Source organism: Sycon ciliatum, chromosome 6, assembly GCF_964019385.1.
Source record: "Sycon ciliatum chromosome 6, ocSycCili1.1, whole genome shotgun sequence".
In the NCBI taxonomy this organism is placed as follows: domain Eukaryota; kingdom Metazoa; phylum Porifera; class Calcarea; order Leucosolenida; family Sycettidae; genus Sycon; species Sycon ciliatum.
The window spans coordinates 23,201,397-23,218,448 of record NC_088648.1 but is presented as its reverse complement, the minus strand read 5'-3'; the positions used below and the strand labels follow the sequence as shown (position 1 = coordinate 23,218,448).

The following is a 17,052-nucleotide window of genomic DNA, read 5'->3' as shown; positions in this document are numbered from 1 at the left end:
CTTACCACTGAGCTGCAGTTGTGCAGAAAGAGACCTGCTTGAATCCTGCTTGTACGCACTACATCACTAAAATGATGTAATCAACAAGAGTATAATAACCCCCTGGGGAACAAGAGTATAATAACCCCCTGGGGGGGGGGGTATATACTCTTGGTACCATCAAGAGTACATAACCATGATTGTACTCTTGATGGTACCATGTACATCCAGTACTGCTCAATGGAATCCAGTCGCATCACTCAAGTACGCGCCGGGGGTTGGGCAGCCATAGACCAGCTGCGAACACTGGGCTGAGAAATGGTGCAAGGCGCAAACTTGAGTGTTACTCGACTGGATTTCATTGAGCAGAGCAGTGTGAATCTTGTGTGTGAATCTCGAGCCTTACAATCCCTCTCATTTTTAATACGGTCAAAACCACTGTTGCTGTTAGACTGCACATATTAAACAGGATGTTCAGAATCCTGACGGTACCGGAAATGAAGTGGGTGGTCTTCCCCCCCCCCCCCCCCCGAGCCAGGTCTACCAGCCCTCGATGTCTTCATACACTCGGACCTCGGACGTCTCTTATCCGAGCGCCTTGGGACCGGGCACTGCCCGTTTCTAAGTCAGCTCAGCTACTACGTACCATATCAGTTTTTGAAGAAGTCTATTTGGCACGTATTGCACATGTCCAGGATAAAAAATAAAAAAATCCATTGATGGCAATTGTGTGGATTACACAGGGGGGGGGGGGGGGGGGGGGATTATGCACTTGTGCACACGAAAAAAAGTTAAAAAACCCCAAATTCGAAGCGTTTTTGCCATGGGAAACTCAAGCTGAAGGTGCCCGGTAGAGAGACGTGCACGTATCTGTGGCGTCCGGATAAGAGACGTTTGAGTGTGCATGTACTTTTGTGCAGCAATAATCATCACACGCCCATCATGTCATGGGTGATTCACTCATACGGTACTGAGGCAGCGATGATATTGGGATAGGTGCAATCGGGTATGTAGGCTTTGTGATGAACATGTTCACTACGCACACTGACGGCAAATGAGGCCCACAAACCACACATCGCCAACAAGCGAAAATCTCTCCTTCGTTTTTATTAACACAACACGAGAAATTTACGACAATAGCAAATAAAAATGTAAAAGGTCTTGAATACGACCGGGTGGGAGTCATAATGCTCACTTTCCTGCCCAGAATTGATAAGGAACATGATAAATAATGATAGCTAGCTGTCTCCGCGTCGCTTATCTTAATTATTATGACATTTCTATCTTACGATCATCACCATTTCAACGTTTTAGAAGGAATAAAATCTCTCAATATTACGAAACCAGATAACTAGAAAACGCCCAAAAAATGAAGTCATCCACCTGTAGTCTGTCCAGTGAAAAGAAAACAACGAGCGGGGGAAACCCCTCTTTCATGTCGAATGATGCGGTGGAAGAGAGTAGACAACACTGCACTGCAGTAATTGTTTATTGCTATCGTAAAACACGAGTAAAACAAACATATCCATGACAGTTACTTGTACACTACCAGCAGTACACTAGCCTACACACGTACACATACTTACCATAGTTAGTGTGCTAGTGTGCAGACTTAGATTATTATACGTGCAATCGAAATGTACAAGAAAACAAGTGGGATAATTTTTGTGAATGTTCACACAGTGTGTGTGTGTGTGGGGGGGGGGGGGGGGGAGAGATATCTACCGTAAGACGGAGAGAGAGAGAGAGAGATGCAGAGAGACAGACAGAGAATGTGAGTATTTGCACAACTCTAACCGTGACCGAAACTCGGTGGGATAAGAGGACGCCGTTGCGGAGCGACGTCTTACTCATCCTTTGCAACATCTTCCCCCTCGGGTGCTTTCTCCTCGCAGGCTTCTGCTGCAGGTACCTCGGTGGCTGCTGGCTCCTCTGCTGACTTCTCTTCTGCTGCAGGTACCTCGGTGGCTGCTGGCTCCTCTGCTGACTTCTCATCTGCTGCAGCAGCACTTGTTTCCTCTGGTGCAGCAGCTGCGTCGCATGGCTTTTCGGGCTCATTGCCATCTTCAGTGACTGCCTCAGCCTCCGGTGCAGCTGCTGCTTCGCATGGCTTTTCGGGCTCATTGCCATCTTCAGTGACAGCCTCAGCCTCCGGAGCACTTTCTGGCTCGTTGGGCGTGTCCTGCACAGTGGAGGTTTCGTCAGCGGTAGACGTGGCTGCCATGGCAGGCGTATCCTCGGGCGCACTCACGGCGGCGGGGGTTGCTTCCGGAGCTGCCTCGGGAGATGCAGCAGCTGCCGCTGACGCTTCAGCTCCCGCACTGGCGTCGGCATTGGCTGCACTGGCCTCAGCCGGTGACGGTGGTGCGATGGGGCCGCCTGTAGGTGGTGGACTGGTCACGGCGTCCAGGTCGATTCCCAGAATCTTGACACTGTCCTCGCTGAGCAGATCCTTGACAAGACTGAGAGAGTAGTTGAAGAGCTCTTCTTGCTTGGCTTCGTCCCTGCAGGCAGCACAGCAAACAAAGGCAAGAAGATTGCACTCCGTGTCAATAGCTCCAGCACACCTACCAACCATTCCGATTCGGCCGGGACCGTCCCAATATCGACGGTGGCAATAAGCACCCCAAAATCGAATGCTTCACAGCTACATGTATATTGTCATTGTCATACAGAGGTATGGCATTGTCCCGATCTCAGGTCTGCAAAGGTTGGCAGGTATGCTCCAGGCAGCAGAGCAAAGCAAGGCTATTGGAACAGCGCCACACGACTCCATGACAAGAGATCCAGGCGGGTAATATTATGCAACGTGATAGTACAGTCAGGCCTCGCTTAACCGCACACATCCGTTTTCCACAAAAATGTCCGGACAGACGAGGGAACCGGATACTAGTAATCGAACACTGATCATGCTGGATGCATCACGCATGCCGTATATCTGTAACCGGCTATTTTCTTAGGGATGGCGAGGGATCCGGATAAAAGAGGACCGAATAAGCGAGGCCTGACTGTAGCAGCAGTATTGTATTTTGGTATAGTATTGTTTATTTACGGATTCTCCAGAGGTAAATGGATACCTAGCATGGGAGTCTACCCAAACCAATAGGATAAGGAAAGATAGAAATACGTAGGGAGTGGATAAAACTCAAATAAAATCTGAGAATTAAAATCAATCAGTGCAGGTGATTGCACTACCGCGTCTTTCAGTGAAATCTGATCTTCACAAGTAAGTCTGCGTTTGCTGTGTACCGTATTTGCCGGAGTATAACCCGCACCTGAGCAAAATGCGCACCCTCTCTTTTGAGTAACATTTTGGCGATTCAAGGCATATCTGGAGTATAATGCGCAGCCTAGATTTGAGAGCACCATCGACAGTACAATATCAACCATTTTCCATTGATAATGCACATGCTACCGATCGGGTTCTAACCAATCATATGTTAGCACTGAAGCTGGCTGTAGACACTAGAAATGCACACAGTCATATGGTTTGCTCCGGTTCAGAGGCGGCAAACTTCGCAGTCGTTGGATACATTGCACTAATTTTCAAAGTGCATGCACATGCACTTTCATATTCGGAGCATAGTGCGCACCTGCGATTTGGGGCCTGAAATAGTACATCTAAAGTGCGCACTATACTCCAGCAAATACGCTACTGTAAGTCAACAGAATTATTCGGCGCATATTTATGTATTTTTTTCCCTTTACGCGAACCCGTCGAATTTTTTAATTATTTTTTATTTTTATTTTTCGGCCTGGGCATATTGGGCCGAAAATTTGTTGCGGCCGAAAATGTGGGAGGCCGACACTTGACTATGCCACCAATTTATAGACTTACAGTCAAGCATTAACCAGCACACTACAGTAGAGTCGAGCGCTGAAGAACGTGGAGCCCAAGAGCGTCCAGCCTGAAATTCTAAGAACGCCACAGCCTAAAGCTAAGAGCGGCGGTGTCGGTTTTCTGGCAGCTCGTGGGATACATATGACCCAGGACGGATTGCTTCTAAGAACGTGCTATAAGAACGCAGCCAGATTGCTGACAAAATAAGAACGTCCCAGGCTAACGCCTTGGAAACAACGTTCTTGGGCGCGCGCCTCTACTGTAGCATTGAAAAATGGCCCGAACAGTTTTAAACTTAAAGGAGAAGTAAACCCTAAAATCAAATGTTCACCAGTTGTAGTCTTCGGGGTGCTGAGTCGAATGGTCTTGGTCCGAGGAAGCTAAGACGATCCCTTCCTCCTTTATTCTCAATCGAACTCGCGCACTTCCACCGAAACTGGGTGACTGCGCCCTACTAGATGGGGAATTGTACGCAAAATGCCACTAAACGCGCCATTTCGTTCTTATAAAAGCACGGATGACCGTGATTGGCCCATATGTTGTAGTCTTTTGAATGCGGAGTAGACTGGTTTTGGTCCGATGCAGCGTTCGGCCCTTATTCCCAATCGAACACAGAAAGCGGTCACGTGCTCGTGCGTACACCAGTCGCCTGGTCACCGTGATCGCTTCGAAAAAGGAGCACACATTCCTCACCAAACCTGTATGCAATGTCCTGCATAACACTCACCGAGAGAGTGCGTTGGAGAACGCTGGTTTGCAGGACTCAAAGTACATATGATTCTGCTCGGCCAGCTCCGGTGTGACACAGGCGTAGATGATGGTCGCGGCCCCTTCAGCTGCATTGCGAATGGTACCTAAACACAGATCGAAAAGAACATAGACGGATGCACCACACCCACCATACACTTCATGGCAACTTCACAAAGCTGCGTTTCTACAAACACTAAAGTGCGATCATAGCAGTCTCACACAATGCGGGTCACAAGCACTACTGGCACACACACACACACACACACACACACACACACACACACACACACACACACACACACACACACACACACACACACACACACAGGCCCAGAGCCAGATACATAAAACTGCAGGTGGTATTGGGGAAACATTGCAACAGCCCCATGACCAGGCATGCCATGGGCTGAGTTTGACTACAATCAAAACATGACATCATCATGACATCATCCAAACACCTGTATGTTGAGAACAATTTTGTACTTATTTTCAATTAGGCACACCGTATACACGCGCATAAAAGGGCATGCACTTATATTCGAATACAAGGGCACCTCCACATATAAAGGCATGAAGATGAAGAAACACAGACCCAGGAGTGCATTTTGAAGACTTGAATACTCATATTTAAAGGCACGCCCTTATACAGTATCCGGAACATTTGTTTCGTCGTGAAATGAAGAAAAAAGCGCATTTTTCCCGCATATAAGGGCATGCACTTGTATGTGGTGAATACGGTATGTGCACATGCACATGCCTATGCGTGTGCATGTGGGAGAGAGGTAAGGCCATCATTTTTTATATCTATGTTTCGCGTCAGTTCAACTTCCAGAATCATAATTATGCGAGAGGTGGACAAAAATAAAAAGTTGCAAAATAATAAAAAAGGTTCATCAGACGTGTATGCACTGTACATAGCACTCGTGCATGGTGTACAGTGTACATTCGACAGAAAAATCGTACATCAAAGCAAAACATCTGGGTTATCAGCATGAGTAAATATTCACTTTGGACAGAGGAGGCAACCGTTGGTGCCCATGCTTCGCTGGATCATTGTACTCAGACTTCAGCAGCGGTGCAAAGAGCTCCGGAACGACGCATCCTCTCAGCTTGAGGCGATCAATGCGGTCTGGTGTAAGCTCTTAGAATATTGCTCCCAGATGCCGAACAAACGAATTACCAACGCTGGCCTAGGGGCCATTTCTGAATCCCAGCTTCGCCGTATGCAACCAGTCCACACTGCACTGATGACTCGCACGATCGTACACTCACTGTGCATGTTCGACTTTTTTCTATTTTTTTCCGATAAAAAATCAAAACGTATGCGTGCGGACGACGCGAAACATAGCTATAAAAAATGATGGCCTAATGGGATGGGGAAAAACAAAAACGAGAAACACAACGTCAAAGGTCCTGAACATTCGAAAAACCTTTTTGCATGCACCCACCTGCCAGGACAAACTAGCACCCACATGGCAAGGTAAACTTGCACCAGCACGGCAAGATTAACTTGCATACCACACGTTACAAACCGCATATAGACAAGCAAGGTATCTGATGACCCTCCCCCCCCCCCTCCCCCCCCCCCAAAAACACACATGCACATACGCAGCAATACAAACTCACCCAGCGCAAAGCCGACATTGTAGAAAGCGGTTACAACGCTGCTGTCCTTTCCGAACTCCGTCTTGACGGTACCCGGGTGAACACTGGATACGTTGACGCCGCTCTCGGTCAAGCGACGTTGCAGAGCTCCAGTCATCATTATCTGAGAAAACACACACACACACACACACACACACACATAGCCGCGCACACACACACACACACACACACACACACACACACACACGTGCATGCATGCATGCACACACACACACACACACACACACACACACACACACACACACACACACACACACACACACACACACACACACACACATACGACAACAGGCAACTTGATAAACCAGTTGCAGTAAAACTCTGCACTACAGCCCCACTAAACCTCACTGAACGCACAGCAAATGGTTAAGGCGGACAAACCCGGGAACACACACCCATGATGCCATGATGCCATGATGCCAGCAAATCAAGATTCTGGCAAACCGAACCGAACCACTCTCCCAGGCACAAATGGCTTTTTACAGTAAAACATGTGTTCGCCGCACCCTGTACCAACTGTATTGACCGGACAAATTGTCACGCACCAAAGTGCCATGGATCGAATGCGCATCCCTGCATCAAGCAAAACTCTGTCATATAATAATAATAATAATAATAATAATATAATAATATTATAATACAGGAAGTGTGAGTTACGAATTCTGAAGAAAATGTTGAACGGCCTCTGCTGGGATGACGACTACACCATAGCTCAGTGGTTAGAGCATCGCTGGCTTCAAGCGAGGGTCCCTGGTTCGAGTCCTGGTGGTGACAGTCAATTTTTTCTTCAGACTTTTCCCGTTTGTCTCTTTCCCTCGAACCAGTTTATATTTAAATATTATAATAATAATATAATAATAATATAATAATAATATAATAATAATATTCGCGGGATCCGCGTCGGCATCGCTTGAATGTTCAGAAACACACAAAATAGCCTTCGCATCCGCAGGCCACCACTATGCCTGTTCACCTTAGTGGCGAATGCAGACCTCACAAGTGAGTCAGGGGAGAGGAGGTTAGTATCAGGACATTTTTCCGCTGCACAAAGGGCATCCGGTTAGGGCATATTGGACTGTACAGTCAGCACTGTACATGAAGCGCAGACGCCATTGTAGTTTCGACTAGGCCTCTTTCGCACCATTACTAATGGTACGAAAGAGGCCTAGTCGAAACTACAATGGCGTCTGCGCTTCGCGTGCTGATTTGTTTCCCTCCAACCAAGAATCTGTACGGTACAGTCAAAGTCACAGGACAATCATCTTTGGACTTTACCAACGCACCTAACCCAGTTGTCTTTCAAGACATTTACAATACGGTTCGAATGAGCGAGTGGCACAAGCGAAACATGGATGCAGTGAATGGGATTTTTGGTCTTTGACCACGTTGCCGGTGGGCTGATCTACTCACCTCCCACCGCTTTAGGAGCTGCATCTGCGCCTTAGATCTTTGCAAGATGGTGGCGTTCCTACGGATGCTGAAAACTCAGTCTACCTGAGCCTCGAGCGAACCGTGACTCTTTTTAACGAGTTCTGATCACCAGTACTTTAACAGGTTCTGCGAAACAAAACAGCGTGGAACGCCCGCTGGCAACAGTATGGGCAGCCCAGAGTGCTGCAATGCGAATCTAGCATGGCAAACTGTCACGGACGGTATAGCTGCGCGGCCGATGCTGCTGAAGAAGCGCACTACAGTACTGTCGGGAATTTCACCGTAACAGCAACTCACCCGGAGCTGCACACTCACGTGTCCCGCTGCCCTGTGAAATCCAGCCTCATAGGAGACAGTCACTATGCAACCCCTGCCTTTGGAATACCGAGTGCACTGGCGCAGCGGCACGGGCCCATTCATGTGGCTGGATTTCCTTGGGAGCAACTGCAGGGCTGCAACTTTCTGCTGGAAAAAAATCTGAGCGTGATCTGTGGATGTCCCCCGGCCAGGGGCCGTGGAGTACGGAGGCAGCGCTGCCTTTATAAAGCTGAATCATTTAGAGGATTGTCAGAGCCTGAAACAACAGATTTAATAGGGCCCTTTCGTGAACAATCCAAGTGAAAAGGTGAGGATTCCTTTTGGTCGGTTTGCAGGAACAACCAGGAAAAATTCAGAGTGTTTCTGAAAAATCGGCACAAGCTACAGCCCTGCGACTGCCCCGCTCTTCTCATAATCCTCTTGGTACCAACGACTAACCTGGAAGAGTTTGCTGGTACCGTACGTACGCATCGAACCAAACTGCCGTTCCTCCTGAGTGCGTGCAAGATCGAATGCTCCCATCTGATGGGCCTTTGAAGCCACAGAGACAATCCTCGAGTCTGGGCCTGAGGTCTTCAGAATCGGCAGAAACCGAGTGATCAGTACAAAGTGACTCAAGTAGTTGGTCTGGATGGAACAAAAAGAAAGAGAGAGAGAGAGAGAGAGAGAGAGAGAGAGAGAGAGAGAGAGAGAGAGAGAGAGAGAGAGAGAGAGAGAGAGAGAGAGAGAGAGAGAGAGAGAGAGAGAGAGAGGAGAGAGAGAGACAGAAAGAGACAGACAGAGAGAGAGCACCCATGATCTCCATTATCTTCAGAGGATCTTGACAGGAGAAATAAAAAAAATGCACACTCACGAACGAGCAGATACACACACACACACTCATACTCCTGCCCATCGCTGAAGCGATGTTGGCGAACAAACGATGTTAGACATAGCAACTTCTGCTGGGAGCGCACCATTCGACAGCTTGCAAGGCTGATGAATTGACCACACACACACACACGCACGCGCGCGTGAACACTCGAGCGTAAGAGATTCAAACGCCAGGCACTCATTTCGTGAGCCGGTTCAATAGAGGACGTAACACGAGAGAAAAAAACGCCACTCTACAATTGAAATGAATTTAGTCTTGCACTGGACAGAGTTAACGAAGAGTACCGGTAAGTGTACGCCTCCATACATACCTGAAAAACGGACTCGAAACCGTCATCCGTGACTCCTGAAAGGAATGGAAAAGAGAAAGAACAAAGAAGCAGTTGGATACAGAGTGGTCTCACATTATTATTATTGTTATTAACTTTTATTTTACATCTTGGTCATGTGACGAGATTTGTGCAGAAAAGTGATCATGTCGTGTGAAAAGTGGACCCAACATGGTGGACATCATGTGACCCATAGATGCAGGAGTTGAGTGGAGTTGGAACCAACACGGCTGTCCGGTATTATAGTCATGTGACAAATGTTCAACCAGTCTATAATCAAGAATGAACTCGGATGGAGAGCTAAGGATTATTTATAAAAAGTAAAAAGGACTTAAAGGGGAAGTTAAGGCAAAAATTAAAATTTCACCAGTTGTAGTCTTCGGGGTGCTGAGTCGAATGGTCGTGGTCCGAGGAAGCTGAGACGCTTCCTTCCTACTTGAATCCCAATCGAACTCGCGCACTTCCACCGAAACTGGGTGACTGCGCCCTACTAGATGGGGATTTGTATGCAAAATGTCACTAAAAGCGCCATTTCGTTCTTATAAAAGCACGGATGACCGCGATTGGCCCATATGTTGTAGTCTTTTGGACGCTGAGTCGACTGGTTTTGGTCCGAAAAGGCTGCAATGCAGCGTTCCTCCTTTATTCCCAATCGAACATGGTTGAACAAGCGGTCACGTGCTCCTGCGTACGCCAGTCATCTGGTCACCGTGCCTGCAGGGTACAACTTACTAGCCTGTTTGACCTTTTTTGGGTGCAGTCCTGTCACTCGAGTTGAACCTTGGTGTGAAAGTTGTCGCCTGCTGGCGTGGTGACCAGGTGATTTGGGCACCCAGGAGCACGTGACCGCTTGTTCAACCATGTTTGATTGGGAATAAAGGAGGAACGCTGCATCGCAGCCTTTTCGGACCAAAACCAGTCGACTCAGCGTCCAAAAGACTACAACATATGGGCCAATCGCGGTCATCCGTGCTTTTATAAGAACGAAATGGCGCTTTTAGTGACATTTTGCATACAAATCCCCATCTAGTAGGGCGCAGTCACCCAGTTTCGGTGGAAGTGCGCGAGTTCGATTGGGATTCAAGTAGGAAGGGAGCGTCTCAGCTTCCTCGGACCACGACCATTCGACTCAGCACCCCGAAGACTACAACTGGTGAAATTTTAATTTTTGCCTTAAGGACTTCGTGTAACTTGTAATAATATTCCTTGGTCCTTTTACTTTTTATAAATAGTCTCTAATCAACCGGCTATTTAGCATGAAAAGGCACAGCGTACTCACAAAAACCCGGACTGCATGGTCCGTGCCGATGGCCGTTTCGCCCCCGCCCCTTCTTGAAAAAAGTTGCAAAATTCCAGTTTTAAATTTCCTGGGAAAAGATGCTTGCGGTAAAGGCCTCAGAGGGGTTATGGCGCAAGTATTGTGTAAGATTGCGGTTTGACCGTACAAAATTCGGACTGTATACACTAGGGGTGAAACAATTATACCGAATATTCGAATACTCGTTTGGATTTTTCAAATATAATCGTACTCGGAATAAATCAGAGTACTCGCTCATACGTGGTACATGCATTCACCACAGAAGTCTGCAGTTTCAGAGCAGCAATCAGCAGATATTGATGTGCAGACTGTGTGATGAACATTTGTACACGAGTAGAGAGAGCCCAAATGACCCACCAACCAATACACCCGAGAAAAGAACTGCCAATCGATTCAATCAGGGTTGTATCATGTGATTTTTAAGGCGGTTGGTGTGCGATTTTTAGGATATCAAGAATACTCGAATACTCGAATATTCGATCGGAGAAAATCAGAGTACTCGAACTCGGGATCTCAGTGCCGACTTTCACCCCTAGTATACACACACACACACACATGCACACTCGCGCGCGCACACACACTTGAATTTTTAGTGGTGGAGCTGAAGCGCTTCAAAATAGCAATTGCTGGCGTACGGGAGACGAAATGGTTCGGGGCGGACACACACACACACACACACAAACACACACACATACACATCAAACAACACCCGACACAACAGCGGGGACTCACGGTAGTTTTGCCCAAGGTATCCGGCATTGCAGCACAGTATGTTCAACTTGTCGTACTTTCCTAGAAACCAGTCAGCGAACGACACGGTTGACTTGAACGATGACAGATCGAGCGGCGCAAACTCCACTTCCAGCGTGCTGTCCGGAACTTCACCACGCATCTTTTCAATTGCCTGCAAGTGCACGGTACAGAGAGGGGGGTGTATGTCCTTCACAATCGAATATACCGCCATGGCTTTAGACGTTAAGAGGTGCGGACATGCGGTATGAGCCACACCAAGGGACGCTCACATGACTGACTTCAGGCTGGGCTGGCTAGGAACCGTACCATCGCGTCCCATGTTTTCTCACAACCGGTACGGTACGAGTACCAGGGGCGTCACCCGTGATGGGCACGTGCACCCCCCTAAAAAATTCGACCTTGCTTTTTTGCGAACTCCTGGTTATGAAAAGTGTAGTGCATGCTGGTAGAATCTACTAATAAACTGCATGCACTAAAACTAGTTGTACTGCGCTGCCGCGATCGCGTGACGCGGCGTGAGTGCATGTAGCGAGAGCATGTACATGACCAGTAGGCAGTACGACTCGTACACTAGTTACCCTAGTTACATGTACACTGAAATGGCACCAAATGCCCGGAAATGCTTGCAATTGCCTTCAATTTTTGAATTTTTTTCCCGGGGGAGGACAATGAAGAATTCTTGTCCCCGATCGTAGCGTCTTCTTGGCTTGTTGCAGAATCAAAAAGTCTTTCATTGCAGTTACACTGAAATGGCACCAAATGCCCGGAAATGCTTGCAATTGGCTTCAATTTTTGAAATTTTTCCCCGGTGAAGGCCCTCGTACCCCATGGCCGCCCCACCTCCAAAGTCGGTGCGACGGGCCTGCCATCAGCGAACTTTTTCGTGTTTTCCTGTGCACCCCCCCCCCCTGTGAAGGGTCCGGTGACGCCCCTGAGTACAGGTATGCCTGGCGTTACAGTCCGGTCTACTCTCCCAGATAAGTTGCTCATTTTAATCTAGGGTACTCACACAACGCGCAAACTCACGTGTGCGGTACTCTTTTTACTCGTGTGACCAACATGCGTGCAACATCTTGATAAACTTGCTCGGGGGTCCTAGGCCCACTTTTGTGCTTTGCGTGCTTGCAAAACCAGTGAAAATACTTGAGTATGGTACACACGGGACTGTCGTCCGCGTGTCTCCGACGGGCAGCTTTTCCACTTTTACACAAACGTGTTTCGTTCATTTTCATGCCGTGTGAGTCCGCTACTAGTTGTGAGGAGAGAAGCGGCATGATCTATTGCGCGTGTAGGATTTGAAGTTGGCGCTTCTCTTTCTCGGTCATGGTTCCCAGGGGCGTTGCTGGTCCACCTTTTAGAGGGGGGGGGGGGGGGGGGGGTGCACGGCCGCATATGTGTAGGATGGCAGGTGCATGTCACTCATGTGCCCCCCCCCCCCCCCCCCCACTGGTTATGTGCTATCAGACTATCTCTCTATGCCTTCCAATTTAGAAGAGTATTGTACTGTAACAAATTTAAATTGATTGCTGAGACCCAACCACCTGACCACAGGGACCGTACTACAAGTACTACCGTTTGAAGTGCAACAATCCCACATGAAGACTGGGCTGGAATCATTTCGAAATTTGAAATCGGTTGCGTGCTATCTTTTGCCTTCCTGAACATTCCGACGCCCACTTCCGGGCGAGCGCATCCATCACGAACATAAATACTGCATTCGACAACTGGCGAGTAAGAACGTCAGCAACGGAACGTACGAGGCCAATCAGTGAGTTCGTATGAAACTGTACGAACTTGGCTTGACCTTGTCAAAGTCCATTCAATCAAACTAAATCGACTACTTGAATCATCAGTACAACGAGATGATAAGCAAACTAAAATAAAAATAATGTGCTCTCTGCAAGAGTGAGTGCTAGTGGTATCACTGACCTGCTCTGCTCTCTCCTGCGATCTGCAAGCCAGGACCACTTTGGCACCCATGCGTGCCAGGGCTTTGCCAGTCTCATAACCGGTACCCGTATTGCTGCCCGTGACGATAGCTACACGGCCAGCCAACTCCACAGTGGGGAACGACAAGTTTGCCCCCATGGTCGCGTCCTTTCAATGTTCGCAGTATTTCCACGAGGCCGAGGCTTGATGGGAACTAGAAAACTGCTGCACGATGGGGGAAAATAATTGGGCTGCAAAACAGTCCCAACAAGTCGTAGCAAAAACACTCTTTTTGAAACCCACACTCGTACAATGAATAATGTAGGCCCACACTGCCACAGTACCTGGTCCACCCACACTTCAGTCTTCCGTACCGTCTGCTGCTCAGAGTTTTATTGGCCGCGGCCAAGGCGGCTTTTGTAAAAGGGGCGGCTAGACCAAACGCCGGATGACACAATGGCAACCTACATTGGTTCGACAGTTGAGAAATCTCGGACGGCCGGGAGTGTTCTTCTTTGGTATCCGGCAAAACAAAGATGCCAGAAATAGAGACAATTGAAAGGACGATAAATATCTGATTATTGCTCAACCGAAACAGTAGAAAGGTGCCGGAAGTAAAATAAATACTAGAGGCCTGTATTTTTTTACTTTAGGGTTCCCAGTAAAAAGGCAACATTGCCTGTTGGGAAATCCCTAACAAAATAAGAAGAAAAAATAACAATAATTTGAAACTCGGATGTTGAGCCATAAATAAATGTAGAAAGGAAAAAAAAGACATTTACGAGTTAAGAGTAACCTTCCAAGTTGGAAGGCTGTCGGTTAGCGCTACGGAGATGTGTTGAAGCTAGGTGTCAGGACGTCGAATGTCTCAGTACTCTGTCAGTTTTGTGCCTCGTTATTGCACTTTCTGACTGTATAAAGTATCATGTTACAGTGATGGAGAGTTACTCTTAACTCGTATCCATAATGTCTTTTTTCCTTTCTACAATAATAATAATAATAATAAGCTAAGCAAAATAGTTTGTGTCCAATCCATTCGCTGATTACTACAAATTGTAGTATAAAGTCTTAGCAAGAACTTACTTAGAGCTGTTTGAACAGGCAGGTCGATGTTACCCTGGTCACCATCGCACCCCAGCTTGGCAAGATGATCTGCCCTGTCTTGGGCCTTGATCATGTGATGCCACAATGACTGCTGACCCACACCACGTGAGCAGATCTGGCCTGTTCCGCAACATCGGACAGTGCGGAGTAGGATGAGGTCACATCGGGGCTCATATGGTATGGATCACCCACAATGCCATCGAGGAGCGACCTGCTGTCCGTGATGAGGACGATATCTGTATCAGCGTTGACCATTGGGAGTGCTGCTTTAAGGGCCGCTGTAGCCGCTGCTGCCTCCGCCGTAAACCATGGTAAACGAGGTAGCGATCTTCCCAGCCGGTACACTGCCACATTCGACCGCTCTGGCTGCAACAGCATTGCTACAGTGCTCTTCGATAAGAAAGCCACCACCGCCAACTCCATCTTCAGTAACACTGCCGCCGGTCTGTGCAGATCACCAGTCGGCGCGGGGCTTGGCACATCCGATACACATCATCAAGGCATTCCATTGCAGCAATGAATTTGGCACGGGGCTCATCACACCGGGAGCAGGATGACTTGTGAACAGACACATCCTATCATTGGTGTACTCTGGGGCAGAGTTTCTAAGCGTGCCTGTGGTAGATTCTGCTCTGCCATCTGACGCCATGATTGTGGTCTTCTTCAGGCGGATGCGCTGCTTGGGAGGAGTTGATGCGAGAACGTGCCTAGATGGAGTTGGAGTGGGGTGTCGCTTGGCAGTATTGGCTATGTTGCTGGCCTGGCGCGCGATGCGGGTAGTGAGAGTGGGGGCACCAGCACATTCATGGAGGAGATTGATTGGTGTGGATTGGGTGCACCCAGTTACCACACGTAGGCATTGGTTGTAGGCAGAGTCCATGTATTTCATCAGCACAGCTACGAGAGAGCTTGGAAGCTCAGGGCCCTACGCTATGCTTTTTTTTGCCTTGATGACCTAGACAAAAAAAAAGCATAGGGATATTATAAATTCTTTAAAAAAATCCTTTTTTTTAAGACATAACCTGGGATTCGAACCCGCACTATCGCGCGCCCTGCATGCATCCCCCGATACACTTCGCATACATTTGTTTTTTTGTTTGTGTCACGCCTGGCGCTATCCATATCTGACGGCAAAAAAGCATAGGATGTTATAAATTTTTCAATTCTCCTATTTTTTTCAGGCATATCCTGGGATTCGAACCCGCACTATCGCCCTACATGCATTCTACCATACACTTCGCATTCATACCCATTCTTCCAAGTTGTTTCACATTGTGATCTTGCATTTGAAAGCCCTATTTGAATATGCATTGTGGCCAGCCGTCTTTGATGGCACGGTACGGTAGGGGATAGGTACGGGACAGGTACGATCGAGGGTGATACGACACCGTCTTCCGTACCGTACCGTACCATCAAACACAGCTGGCCACATACAGCTGGCCGCAATATTCAAATAGGGCTTTCAAACGCAAGATAATAACGTGAAGCAACTTGGAAGAATGGGTATGAATGCGAAGTGTATGGGGGAATGCATGTAGGGCGATAGTGCGGGTTCGAATCCCAGGATATGCCTGAAAAAAAAATAGGAGAATTGAAAAATTTATAACATCCTATGCTTTTTTGCCGTCAGATACGGATAGCGCCAGGCGTGACACAAACAAACAAACAAACACACAAACAAACAAATTTAATCAAATACCAAACGAGAGAGCTTGGAAGCTCAGGGCCCTACGCTATGCTTTGTTACTTAGCTCATCGTGCATGTTGTGGGAACTGATGGAAATGTTTCCTGGGACGGCGCTGACTCTGCCGAGCACGCGCGTTCTGGAGTCGACGGGATCTCTCTGCCGACGTTTCCTGTGACCGGCGCTGACTCGCCCGTTCACGCCTATTTTGGAGACGACGGGATCTCTCTTCCAAAGCATGTTTTTGCTGACGCATCGTATCACCTATTCGGCAACTAACATCCATTCTAATTTCATTTCCTCCTCGTCTCCCTATTTCTTTCCAGAAAGTCTCTCTATACATCAGGGAGTCGTACTGTATTGGCAGCTACCCTAACGGGTCACGCCGCCCACCACCCAAGCATGGGTATGATGAGGGACAGTGGCAACAGAAACAAAAAGCAGCAAGCAGGGAGAGAAAGCAAGAGAAAGACGGCGATAGTAGTACATCTGGTGTGCGACGTATAGAAAAGAGAGATGACAAGAGATGCGCACAAAATAGGAAACAATAATTATTTTTGCAGTTCCGAAACAATCAACCAGGTGATGGAGTGTGGGCACCCGAAGTCCCGCCTGGACTCCACTGGAAGAACATCCCACGCAGGGATATCAGCGATAGGCCAAGTGTTGAAAAACAGCCATGAGGACACATCGTCTAGAAGTCCACCGCGCTCGAACTGAAATTGCAGGTTCAAACAATTTCCCACGCGGCGTCAGGCAGCGTAACTCTTCTCCCTGCATCACCATCCATCTCCAGCAACCGTCTCCACTCACAGCTCATGCCTCTGCCACCACTGTACTCCCCCAAGCTTCGCAGTTTGAAACCATTCGGGGGTCAGCTACTAGTGTCAGCCCAAATTTGCTCGAGACTTTTCGATATTATGCCGCATAATTTTGCTGCGCTTCTTTCGATATTATGCTTGGCATTTCCGGGCGGAGACGATATTTTGCTCTGATTATGCTCGATGACAGCTTCAAAAACGCCAAATTTGGACCAAATTTTGGAGAAAATTTCAGAAAAACATCGAAATTGGCTCG

The 17,052-nt window shown here is 47.9% G+C and overlaps 1 protein-coding gene across 2 annotated transcripts; it reads right to left on the bottom strand.

Annotated features, from left to right (window-relative positions):
- Positions 1-1,071: 1,071 nt before the first annotated feature.
- LOC135819736 (retinol dehydrogenase 12-like) lies at positions 1,072-13,483 on the bottom strand. Of its 2 annotated transcripts, XM_065332994.1 has the most exons (8): positions 13,187-13,483; positions 11,237-11,408; positions 9,169-9,203; positions 8,423-8,611; positions 6,197-6,338; positions 4,548-4,674; positions 1,940-2,483; positions 1,072-1,891 (listed from the first exon to the last, which is right to left on the bottom strand). In XM_065332994.1, exons 1-8 carry the CDS (start codon positions 13,343-13,345, stop codon positions 1,826-1,828), a joined length of 1,434 nt encoding a protein of 477 aa, XP_065189066.1. In that variant the 5' UTR covers positions 13,346-13,483; the 3' UTR covers positions 1,072-1,825. The 2 variants fall into 2 exon arrangements, with proteins under 2 accessions (XP_065189066.1, XP_065189064.1); XM_065332992.1 differs by having other exon boundaries at positions 1,072-2,483.
- Between the last annotated feature and the right edge of the window lie 3,569 nt (positions 13,484-17,052).